The 13,416-nt window shown below is 35.1% G+C and overlaps 1 protein-coding gene across 34 annotated transcripts in view; it reads right to left on the bottom strand.

Annotated features, from left to right (window-relative positions):
* Positions 1-13,416, bottom strand: part of LOC101115115 (platelet glycoprotein 4) — a 107,265-nt gene that overhangs the window by 28,745 nt on the left and 65,104 nt on the right. For all 34 annotated transcript variants that reach the window (XM_042248492.2, XM_060414637.1, XM_060414626.1 and 31 more), the window contains 2 exons: positions 9,008-9,097; positions 7,387-7,594 (listed from right to left, as the gene is read on the bottom strand). In XM_042248492.2, coding sequence (XP_042104426.1) covers positions 7,387-7,506 — 120 coding nt within the window. In that variant the 5' untranslated portion in view covers positions 7,507-7,594; positions 9,008-9,097. The remainder of the gene's footprint in view (positions 1-7,386; positions 7,595-9,007; positions 9,098-13,416) is intronic.

Genomic DNA, 13,416 nt, shown 5'->3' on the forward strand with positions numbered 1-13,416 from the left:
CTTCCTGATCCTGGGTCTCATGTATTACAGGCAGATTCTTTACTGTTTGAACCTCCTGGGAAGCCTAGAGTGAAGTGGTTAACAATGAAATAGATGCTATGAGTTTGATTCCCAGTTTGATCATATGCTAACCATTTAAACTTGGGCAGGCTATTTGATTTCCTGTACCTCAGCTTCCTTATTTGTAAAACAGGGATAATAATAATATTGGAAATAATATGAGGTCGACTGATATGAAATTCATATTTCTGAAAGTCAATATAGGTGGAATATGGTATAATTATATTAATTATTTCATTCATAGCATTCCTGTCTGAACCAGTCATGTGGCAATAGCTCATGTAAAATCCTGTGACACTTCTGCTGTTTAATCATTTCTATATTTATTCTCCATCCAGTGAAATCAAAACTTTCCTAAACAGCAGAAACATACTGAAAGAGTCTTTTTCTTCTTCACTCACTACCACAATTTGTTCTGTTTAGAACCAGTTACAAGCAGTCTTCCTATGATCAAAACATTTTCTCCTATGTGTATACATGCTGAGAGAAAGAGAAAGAGAGGATTAGAATATCAGTGCCAGTTGTGCTAACAGTCAAAAAGTGATTTTTGTCTCAGGTTATTAACAAGTCATCACTTAAACATCAGAATAACAGGTGGTGAAATTGATTAGATGTAATATGTTTCTGAAACTCAGGAAATCAGCCTCCAAGTGTTTACATAAGAACCTAAAATGGGAGAGTTTTTCTTTGGCATGAAAAGTATACTATGTTGATATTAAATTGGGCTGGAGGAAGAAAATTACGCTGACCTGCTGTTTCTTAAAACATTTTAAAGTGATTTTATTATTGGAGTTAATATGCAAATACATGTTTAATCCATGTTTTACTACTATTTAAATTTAGAGTTTATTTTAGATTATTTCATGTTCTCATAATTATTATTAAATTAAAGCAAGTTCTACTATCTTTAATAACCTATATACCTCTGGCACTTTTTTGAGCTTTTAGATACTATAATAAGGTAAAAATTATTTTGTCATATCTAGAAATAGTCTAAGCATATACCATGAAATTAATATATATGTGTATAAAATTTACTATCAAATATTGAAATTATAGTCATTTTAATAAGTCAAAATAATCATCATTTATGTTTATTTTATCTGAAAGCATTTTTTGGCTACAAGAAGATCATTCTTTTCAAGGATAGGGAAAGGAAATGGTGTAATTGAATGATGGTATGATTGAACATTAGTCTTTTAATTGAAAAAGATATCTTGATTTTCTGTCTTGATGTTCCATGGTTAATATCATAGGTGAATTCAAATTATTTAAAATTGCTTATTATATAATATTCAGCAATATTAATCAAGTGATATTTTATAGTGTCAGGTGATAAATTATCCTTTGTGAGTGGTGCCAGAACTTTGACCTTTTTCTGAAGTCCTTTAATAATTTCTGCTTTCCACATTCATGGCAGCTCATGCCATTGACTTTTAGTCTATCTAGCAAAATTGCACAAATCTGCAGGTCCCACTCAATTCTACTAGGAATCATGATCTGAAACACTGGTATAAAAGCATTCAGCTATAATGCATAAACCCCTACATAATGCATAATTATCTATAATGCATAAAAACCCTACAAAATTTCCTTTGGAAATAGTGAATAAAGAAATATAATGGTAAAATGTATTGACTGTTTTACGCCATTTCAGATATTGGTATCAGGTGTCATCTTTGAGAACCAGAAAATATCAGAGTCCCAACTCTAGAGAACATGATGAGATGGTTTTCTTATCTTTTTAAATTAAGCACTTTATTTTTTTAATGGTGCTTATATATAGGTAATAACTTTGCCAATTTGCTGTTAGTCCATTAAATAATGCAAGTTACATGCAATGAGTTTTAATTGTAGAGAAAAACTGTCTGGTAGTACAACATATATATATATATATATATATATATGTTTGTAAAATAGCAGTATTAACCTAAGTGCCCTTGAGGCAGGGGCGAGACACTTAGCTCTCTGTGCTTACACATAGTTCAAAGATTTGACATCTACACGTATGCCAAACAGATACATATGCTAATCTTATATTTAAAATAATTTTGTAAACTAAATTTAAAAGAAACAGTTTCATTTGAATGAAGAAAAAGTCACAACAGCTTTACATAATTAAAACAAGCAAGGTCAACACCGCTATATGAAAATCTGAGCGCAAAAGCAAGCTGTCTTAACTATACAACACAGCTCCTGACCATTGAAGGGCTTCTGATGATGTCTTGAAAAGTGAAAGTGAAGTTGTTTAGTTGTGTCCAACTCTTTGTGACCCATGGACTGTAACTTATCAAGTTCCTCTGACCATGGGATTTTCCAGGCAAGAGTACTGGAGTGGGTTGCCATTTCCTTCTCCAGGGGATCTTCCTGACCCAGGGATTGAACCCAGGTCTCCTGCATTGCAGGCAGATGCTTTACCATCTAAGCCACGTAATCTTAGCCAAAAGGCTGAGAAGTGATGTCTTAGAGATGATGTCTTAGTCTGTGAATATTGAGCTGGGTTACAGTATGACCCAAAGATTGCAGGTAACCCTCATTTCAAAAATAAGAAGGGAAAACACTCTATTTCTTTATTTTATCCCACTTTATTACTTGGCACTACTGAAAATATAATTTTAAAGTTATTAGTGACTGTATTCTAACTACTATTTCCTTAATTTTCATCTGCCTGAGATAATTTTACTTTTTCCTTAAAAACTGACTTCATAATAACTTCTAAAAAAAATTACAGTCTATTGTTTTCATTGCTTCATATAAAATATTTTTTCTGTTATCTTCCTACTTACCTCTGAATGCATAAATCCCATAGTAATTTCTCTGCTCTTTCGTCTCTATATTCAAACTCTCCTTAAACATATCTATTGTTTAGTTTTATCTGTATTTTCTATACTAATGAACAAATCTCTGAACCTTCCCTTTGAAATATACACGGATGTTCTTTTCAAATCACTTATAAAACCTCTGTGCTTTATTCTTCTAAGGTATGCATATTTCTATCAAGAACACAACTGGACATCTTGTAGTTTGAAACTTTTACTCCTCTCTCCCCCTATTTATTTAGTTCCTCTGTCCATTGCATTCCATCACCCATCGGTCCTACATACTCCATCACACTAGACCAGAGAACCTTTTGTTATATGCAAACTGTGCAAAAATCTGTTTAAAAGTGAGTGTTAAATTCTCCTTGAAAGTGGTCATGTCCTACATAACATTTCCTGTTTTTGGTCTCCTCACTTTCCAACACTTTCTATTGTAGAATTAGAGAGTGCAAAATGTATAAATCATCTCATCTCTGCCTTAAGATTGCCTAGGTTTAGAAACTAACTCATATTCCTTTTGGCTGGGTAAGTTGTCAGGTTGATTTAAGGTCTTGTGATGGTAGTATCTTCTCATTGATATTTGTGAAGATTAAATGAATTAGTATATATGAAGCTCTTAGTAGGACTAAAAAATGCTTTATTTATTTAGTATATAGTATAATATATTAGTATGTGTGGCATATAACTTACTAGTATATAGTATTGCCATTTCTTTTTTCAGTATATTTGATACCAGTCTCTAAATGCAGATTTTGTTATATCTAACAACTACAGGTAAATATACACTACTATTGCCTGTCATGTCACTACTTAAATAGTCTTCTGCCTGATGCTCAAAAGTTTCCTAAATTTTACCCCATGTTATTATCTTTCCAATAATCTTTGCTGTTATTTCTTTGTTTTGACACATTAAAAAAATATTTTTCCTTCTATCGTCACAATATTTAGTTGCATTTCCACAACTCTTTTCTATGGCATTAAGCAGTCCCTTGACACTTTTATTGGAACTCTCTTTGGGCGATCAAAATTTTATACTTCAAAATCCAACTCAAGTCTCACCTTCTTCCTGAAGTTATTGAATACTCTATGAAAGTTCTCTTTCTAAATAGTGTATGCTTTAGAATTCAATTACAGAGTTTCACAAGTCTCTAGCTTTTTAAATATGCTTTTCCCAATTAAATTTATATTTCTTGAGATAAATATTGATTATCTCTTAGCCTCTATACAAATTTTGATGTCTCAAAACTCTTATTTCCTCAAAATTAGCCATATGAACTTAGAGATACATATTAAAAATTAAAATAGATGTTAGTGCCTCTCATGACACAGAGACTCTGTATGTATAATATTGTTGAATAATAAGAAACAATAGATGATCACTGTTTGCTACTGATTATCAAGTATGAATAAAAATTATTAGTATAATCTTAGTCTAAGATACATTGGAAGATTATTGTATTTTCTCAAGATAGTCTGTGTGTCAAATTTATCCTGTTCTCACTCCACAGATACAGAAGGGAAGTGAGTTTCAGAGCAGAAAGAATACAGGACAATAGCAGTTCTCTAACACGTTAGACACTCCATACCTCACCATCTCCTGTCTGTCTCTATTGAGCTATATTAAAATAATATCAAGAAAACCGGGAATTCCAAGGAAGGAGATGGTATTTAATGTATAATATTTCCAGTTAAATTCATGAAGTTAAAATTTTTGCTGTCAGTTAGCAAGAGAAGATAGAAATGCCTGTGTGGTTATTAAGCAAATATAGCATACAAGTGTAAAAACTGTACCAAAATGTCCTATTTCTTAATCTGTTGTGCTAAGACAATAGCTATAATAGTACAGTCAGAAAAATTCTTAAATTTACAGCCTAAGCATTTAGCTGAACAAAAACGAACTGAAAAGCTTTGGAAAATAGTAACTTCTTGTCCTGGGTAACTAGATTTGAAATTAAATCTTCATATTAAGTCAGGCAATGCTTTTAGTGAAAATAATTGTAATTATTTAAACTCCTAGTAAGAGCAGGATGTCAAACATGGGTGAATGGATGAGACAGATAAAGGTCTTGACAGGAACAGAAACCCCAGTATGAGTTGGTAGTCTAGCCCATTGTATGATTCAGTTCTTGTTGATCTCCTCCGTACATTGTGCTTACTGACATCTAGACCACTGGCATCTGAACCAGGATGACAGCTGAGGCCAGCACTCAGATAAGTTTATTTGGCCAGCATTATATTTTAAAAATAAACATACATGCCTCTCAGTAGGCCTTCACAGTTACATTGCTTAGGTACTTTTGTACTCACCACTTGTTAAAGAGATTGTCATTGTATATTCTTGCTGACTTTTCTATTTTGTTCCATTGATCTATATGTCATGGCTCCAGTTCCATTCTTCTTTCTCAAGATTGCTTTTGAGTTCTAGTGGCTCCCGGTGGTGCGAATCAGGTTGAGATAAATATTGATTCTCTCTATACAAATTTTTGATGTCTCAAAACTCTTATTTCAAAATTAGCCATATGAACTTAGAGATACATATTAAAAATTAAAATAGATGTTAGTGCCTCTCATGACACAGAGACTCTGTATGTATAATATTGTTGAATAATAAGAAACAATAGATGATCACTGTTTGCTACTGATTATCAAGTATGAATAAAAATTATTAGTCTAAGAATCTTAGTCTAAGATGCTGTACATTGGAAGATTATTGTGGCTCTTAAGATTAAAAAAAGTTATAGTCTGTGTGTCAAATTTATCCTGTTCTCACTCCACAGATACAGAAGGGAAGTGAGTTTCTAGAGCAGAAAGAATACAGGACAATAGCAGTTCTCTCTAACACGTTAGACACTCCATACCTCACCATCTCCTGTCTGTCTCTATTGAGCTATATTAAAATAATATCAAGAAAACCGGAATTCCAAGGAAGGAGATGGTATTTAATGTATAATATTTCCAGTTAAATTCATGAAGTTAAAATTTTTGCTGTCAGTTAGCAAGAGAAAAGATAGAAATGCCTGTGTGGTTATTAAGCAAATATAGCATACAAGTGTAAAAACTGTACCAAAAATGTCCTATTTCTTAATCTGTTGTGCTAAGACAATAGCTATAATAGTACAGTCAGAAAAATTCTTAAATTTACAGCCTAAGCATTTAGCTGAACAAAACGAACCGAAAAGCTTTTGGAAAATAGTAACTTCTTGTCCTGGGTAACTAGATTTGAAATTAAATCTTCATATTAAGTCAGGCAATGCTTTAGTGAAAAATAATTGTAATTATTTAAACTCCTAGTAAGAGCAGGATGTCAAACATGGGTGAATGGATGAGACAGATAAAGGTCTTGATAGGAACAGAAACCCCAGTATGAGTTGGTAGTCTAGCCCATTGTATGATTCAGTTCTTGTTGATCTCCTCCGTACATTGTGCTTACTGACATCTAGACCACTGGCATCTGAACCAGGATGACAGCTGAGGCCAGCACTCAGATAAGTTTATTTGGCCAGCATTATATTTTAAAAATAAACATACATGCCTCTCAGTAGGCCACACACTTTTAACTTCACAGTAGTCATTGTCTTGTTTATATATTGTTCTTGGTAGCTTTTTTTAAGGCTTGTCTCCAAACCCTGAAGTTATTTGAATTTGCTACATCTCCTTACCCTAGTCTTCCTTTTCTTTATCAATTAAAGTTGGTGCGTATAAAGCTGAATTAGAAGGAACTAGGATGAGAGACAGATTCTAGTTTGTTGTACAAAGCCTATGTATTAAGTCACTTTATTTTTAGTTAATCTACAGTGAACTTGTTTGTATACATATATATATATACACATGCACACACACATATATATATACACACATATACATACATATATATACTGGGATATGTTCTGCATAACATTTCTGAAAGTATTTTGTAAAAATCCCTTATCTACCTTCATCAGTAGGAAATGTTTATAAGAATAATATTATTAACATTACACACATATAGAACAGTTTACCAAACAAAAATAAATTTTACCAGTTTTACCAAATATTCCTAAATCAATATTAAACACAGTATTAAGTTATATATAATTTTACTTTAATCAACTGTAACCAAAGTGCAACTACTTTTATAAATAGTACTCACTTATAGTACTATTTATAGTACTATTTATAGTATAAATAGTACTCACAAAATAACACTCATTTCTCATTCAAAAGCATATGAAAAGCATATCAGCATACTCTTTGGACATAATTAAAGGGAATTATTTCTACTTATGTGCATACCTATAATAGTTTTTATCAGAAATTAAAATATTTAGACTTAAGATGACAGTACATTCATATGGAGTATACATCATACTTTGATTGTTTCTCTGTCATGTAGAGTTTCAGTTGTTCAAAATCACCTTTGTGTTAAATTGCTGGTTATAATGAAATATAAAACAGAAACCCTAAGTCAAACACAAATCAAGGTAGACTGAATCAGGATGAAAAGAAATATTCTTGATACAACTTGTACCTTTTTAATTGTCTTCTCAATGAGCATGTCTCCAACTGGCATTAGAATCCCTCCAAACACAGCCAGGACTGCACCAATGACAGCACCAGCGATGAGCCCACAGTTTCTATTGCAACCCATTTTTCTTGTTCAAGGAAAAACTGAGGTTCAGCACCTGCTTCTTTCAAACTCCCAGGTCTGATGAAGGTGGTTGCCAAGAGGTCTGGTTCTTTCGTTAGAAGGAGATCATAAAACAGAAGCATAAATATCAGTACAAAAAGATCAAAGTACAAGGAAAACACGCAACTGAAACAAATCATTTTGCCAGGTATAAACAGACGTTTTTTGTTTTTTTTTTAAGAAAACTTTCTAGGTCTTGTATTTTCTTTTTAATTTGACTACCTACCAGTGGTAGAAACAATAAATATCATCACATAGAGCAATTCCTCAAAATCCTCCTCTTTTTTTTTTTTCTGTGGATAATTAACATACTGAAATCTTATCTATGGAGAATATGCATATGTACTCTTGCCCTCTGCCTACCTGTCAGCCTGGGACACTTATGGACATTTTTTCCCTCTATCTGGCTTTTCCACCTGAACACAGCCATTTATACAGTACTACCTGGGGAACAACAGACTGGTTCCAAATAGGAAAAGGAGTACATCAAGGCTGTATATTGTCACCCTGCTTATTTAACTTATATGCAGAGTACATCATGAGAAACACTGGGCTGAAAGAAGTACAAGCTAGAATCAAGATTGCCGGGAGAAATATCAGTAACCTCAGATATGCAGATAACACCACCCTTATGGCAGAAAGTGAAGAACTAAAAGCCTCTTGATGAAAGTGAAAGAGGAGAGTGAAAAAGTTGCTTTAAAGCTCAATATTCGGAAAACTAAGATCATGGCATTTGGTCCCATCACTTCATGGCAAATAGATTGAGAAATAGTGGAAACAGTGACTGACTTTATATTTTGGACTTCAAAACCACTGCAGATGGTGATTGCAGTCATGAAATTAAAAGACACTTACTCCTTGGAAGGAAAGTTATGACCAACCTAGATAGCATATTCAAAAGCAGAGACATTACTTTGTTAACAAAGGTCCATCTAGTCAAGGCTATGGTTTTTCCAGTGGTTATGTATGGATGTGAGAGTTGGACTATAGAGAAAGCTGAGCACTGAAGAATTGATGCTTTTGAACTGTGGTGTTGGAGAAGACTCTTTAGAGTCCCTTGGACTGCCGGGAGATCCAACCAGTCTATCCTAAAGGAGATCAGTCCTGGGTGTTCATTGGAAGGACTAATTCTGAAGCTGAAACTCCAATACTTTGGCCACCTGATGTGGAAGAGCTGGCTCATTTGAAAAGACCCTAATGCTGGGAAAGATTGAGGGCAGGAGAAGGGGACGACAGAGGATGAGATGGTTGGATGGCATCACTGATTCAATGGATGCGAGTTTGGGTAGACTCCGGGAGTTGATGATGGACAGGGAGGCCTGGCGTACTGTGGTTCATGGAGTCACAGAGTCGGATGCGACTGAACTGAACTGAACCTGGTGTTATGCAAACTGAATGTGGGTTGACTGGAGTCTATTCCATCTAAATTCTAAACAAGAATGATAACAAATGTCTTCTTTACCTTTTTCACAATTAGAAAGATACAGTTTTTACAGGAAATGATCTGATGAGTCTTAGAAGGAGTCAGTTCTTCTAATCACTGGTAGCCTATCTGTTAAAGCAAAAAACATGAGTAAATTAGGGAAATACATTGTCAGAAAATTAACACTACACTACTCTCTAATATCACCAAAATTATAATCACTGCTAAAAGAAATTTCCATTCTCATGGATATTGAGTTCATGCTTGAATTCTTTCTTATCAACTGTGTTGAAAATGTTGAAATATTTTACATAATATTTTCACTTCTTTTTAATAACTGATTTTTATATCATCTAAAGGTAAACAGAACTTGAAGAAAATATGTAAGGTAGAGTATATCTAGATTCTGTAATAGGTATTGCTTTCTTACTAGCCTCAAATACATAAATTTTAACATATTCAAGAGCAATAGTGTTCCTTTCGTTGTAGGGAGCTGATTCATAGGGCTTCCCTGGTGACTCAGTGGTAAAGAATCTGGCTGCCAATACAGGAGATGTGGGTTGAATCCCTGGGTTGGGACGATCCCCTGGAGAAGCAAGTGGAAATCCACTCCGGTATTTTTGCCTGGGAAATCCCATGGACAGAGGAGCCTGGTGGGCTACAGTTCATGAGGTTGCAAAAGAATCAGACACACTTAGAGACTAAACAACAACAATAAACTGATTCTTAAAAATTCTGTTAAAATCAACTCGATTGTGTCAATATGTATTTCACTTAGTCTTATCTTTGGAAAAAATTCCTAGCATAATAAGCAGATCCTATGGTAACAAGACTTTATTATTCAAATACCTAAAACATACTATTTAAGCAGTTTTGATTGCAGTAGGAAATCTGTACTAGAGTTGACCTGACATTGATAAACAGAATGTGCTTTGTAGCTTGTAAACAAATACTCCCTAATTCAGAATACCCTTGCCCAAGGAAGACAAAAATTGCAACAGATTGGAGGGACACACACTATTTTGTCAGTCTTGTAAGGATAATAGTAAAAATCATACTTCGTTATGGTTTCAGATTTTTCCCTCCATAGCTTGGTTGTGGTTACAGTACCATTCTGATGGTTTTATTAGTATTTCTTTCCACTTGAGTAAGCATTTAATTTTTTAAAATTATTAATTGCATAGCTAAGAAAATGTTAAGAATAATGTTATTAAAAGAAAGGAATAAGACTTTCCCTCAAAATGGAAAAAGGCAAATCTTACAAACTTTTTTCATTCTTCAGGATTTCCATTCTCTTATACCAAATACCTAGGATGATCCACTGTAAATCAGGATGAACAAACTGATTCACACTGAGGTCCTGGTGGCTAAGAAGTTTGAATAGTCATTAATGTCACATGTTTTTTCCCAATGTAAACAAAACACACAAGCCTAAACAAGTGGTTTATTTTTCCCGTGGAATTTTATGTCTCTGAGCAAGTTGAGTTGTTGTTGTTTAGTTGCTAAGTCATTAGCAACTCTTAGCAACCCATGGGCTGCAGCACGCCAGGCTCCACTGTCCTCCACTATCTCCTGGAGTTTGCTCAAATTCATATCCATTGAGTCCATGATGCTATAGAACTATCTCATCCTCTGCTACCCCTTTCTCCTGTTGCCTTCAGTCTTTCCCAGCATCAGGGTCTTTTCTAATTAGTCGGCTCTTCACATCAGGTGGCCAAAGTATTGGAGCTTCAACCGGTCCTTCCAATGAATATTGAGGGTTGATTTCCTTTGGGATTGACTGGTTTGATCTCCTTGTAGTCCAAGAGACTCTCAAAAGTCTTCTCCAGCCCCTAGTTTGAAAGCATCAATTTGTTGGCATTCGGCCTTCTTTATGGTTCAACTGTCACATCTGTACATGACTGCTATAAAAACCATAGCTTTGGCTATACAGACCTTTGTAGGAAAGTGATGTCTTTGCTTTTCAGTACACTAAGTTTGGCATAGCTTTCCTTCCTTTATTAATTGCTTGGGGGTAGAACTCGCCTGCCAGTGCAGGAGATGTAAGAGACACAGGTTAGTTTCCTGGGTCAGGAAGATCCCTAGAAAGGGAATGGCCACCCACTCCATTCTAGACTGGAGAATTCCATGGACAGAGGAGCCTGGCGGGCTACAGTCCATAGGGTCACATTGGTCATGACTGAAATGATTTAACACAGAGGATGAGGAATAACATGCTCCCTCCTATGGCTTTGGCTAGGATTGTCATAATACAGTGGAATAAATTATTTAAACTTGATAATAATGACTAGATATTCTCAAGTAGAATCTCTCTTCTACTTGTGAATAGCATTCGAGTGTGCTGTACTGTATGTAAGTGACCATATTCAGGGGAGCTTATCAAGTACTATTTTACTGAATGCCCATCTTATAGACCATTCCCCAGTTCTCATCTGTAAGTTATATTTGAGGTAGACATCAAAATGCAGGGTTCCAAACTGCTGTAATTAAGGGTGGGAGACTTGAGATAAAACCAAAGTGCGATTGGCCACTTTCTTGCCAGATGACCATGGGCAAGCTATTTAATTGCTCTGTTCCTCAATTTCTTCATGTATAAAGTAAGATTATAAGATGAGACCCCCATTTTTTTCATTTAAGCAGCTAGACTGATTCTTCACTCAAATCCTTACATGGAAGACCAAACCAAGTGACTTAGATTACAGCATTTGTGGGACCACCGAGACCCTGATTCCTAACTAGGTCTCCTGTGTCCCACCTAGCACTATCTTGTCCCATGTTTAGGATGCTTGAGGAGCATCTCTGTAGAACCTGTGGATTGCAATTTATTAAAAAATTGGATAGGAAACCCCAAGGGTCAGATTCTAGTTTTGTTTATATAACATCGGGAATACAACTCAAATCATCTCTTTTGGAAAGATATGGTCTACATAAATGCCACAAAATTATTCAATATTAATGTCCTTTGCAGTTCTGTCAGATAGAATATAAAATGATGTTAAAATTATAAATCTTTATTTCTGAAATGGATATAGGTGTGTATTATTTGTCTGTTCCCAGATTCTGTGCCTTCACCTAGTTGAGAATCTGTCTGACCTTTCCCAGAATCATTATCCTTTATTTAAGTAGTCCCATGGACTATAGTGAAGAGTCCCAAGGGGCAAAAAGTCCCCAAAAATCTGCTGGATGAACCACTGTGTTCTTTAGCACCTTCCTCTCTAAACATGAAAGTGCATTATTATACCATCCAAGGACCCTGCGCCCAGAGATGTCAAGTTATTGGCAGACCTGGGTACTGCCTAGACTCTGTCTGTTTTGAACTTAAAACTGAAGTGAGATAGTGCACACAGCCCAGTGCTGTTGAGTCAAGTTCATCAGAAAACATAAGTGTCAATGATTTATTCTGCTAAATTGCATGCTTAGACAGTTACTAATATAACACTGGTCTGGATGATGTCTAAGCAAAATAGTAGTGTGACTCGCATTCTTGCATACATAAACTGATATTTTTGACAGAAAGAGATTGACTTTATGAACTTTTGCCCAGCTTATTTTGTTATCTTGATGCAAGTTTTTTTTTTCTCTAAAAATAGGCAAGATATTTTATATAAATGTAATCCTTCTTTATCAATGGCTTTGCTTTCCATGGTTTCACTTATCCACAGTCAAAAGTGGTCAACTGAAGCTAACTGAATCTGTAGAAAGTAAAATCTTGGATGAAGGGGAATTACTTGGGGTTTGGTGCTATCTCTAGGCTCAGGCACCCACTGAGGGTCTTGGGTTTATCATGCTTCTGTGCCTTGTTACCATAAGTGTTGTTATTATAATCATACTTCAAGCTTATGCTTCATACTACAAAATTACAAATACAGGCTGACCCTTGAACACAGAGGGTTATGGACAATGCAGGCAGTGGAAAATCCACATATAACTACACCATCAGCTTACCTGTGGTATCCAACCAACTGCATATATGGGATCAGGTTGTACTGTAGTATTTATTGAAAAGATACTCCATAGTGCACTGACAAAGTTCAAACCTGTTGTGTCCAAGGGTCAGCTGTAATTTGTGCTTCCCAGGGGCGCAGTAGTAAAGAATCTGCCTGCCAATGCAGGAGGTGTGGATTTAATCCCAGGGTCATGAAGATTCCATGGAGAAGGAAATGGCAACCTACTCCAATATTCTTGCCTGGAAAAATCCCATTGGACAGAGGAGCCTAGCGGGCTACAGTAAGTACATGGGGTTGTTGCAAAGAGTCAGACAGGACTTAGCGACCGAACATACATGCCACCGTAGTTTTATTCACCTGAAGCAAAGGAGGAACCAACAAATTAAATAGGACATGCACTGAATACATGAGAAAAGTTCAGGTTACTCAGCATGCTGTACTCAACAACAGCTGTATAAAGTGTAGTTTGTCTCCACTATTCTCTCAAATGTAGCTATTTAG

This window comes from Ovis aries, chromosome 4 (assembly GCF_016772045.2).
Source record: "Ovis aries strain OAR_USU_Benz2616 breed Rambouillet chromosome 4, ARS-UI_Ramb_v3.0, whole genome shotgun sequence".
NCBI classification, from domain to species: domain Eukaryota; kingdom Metazoa; phylum Chordata; class Mammalia; order Artiodactyla; family Bovidae; genus Ovis; species Ovis aries.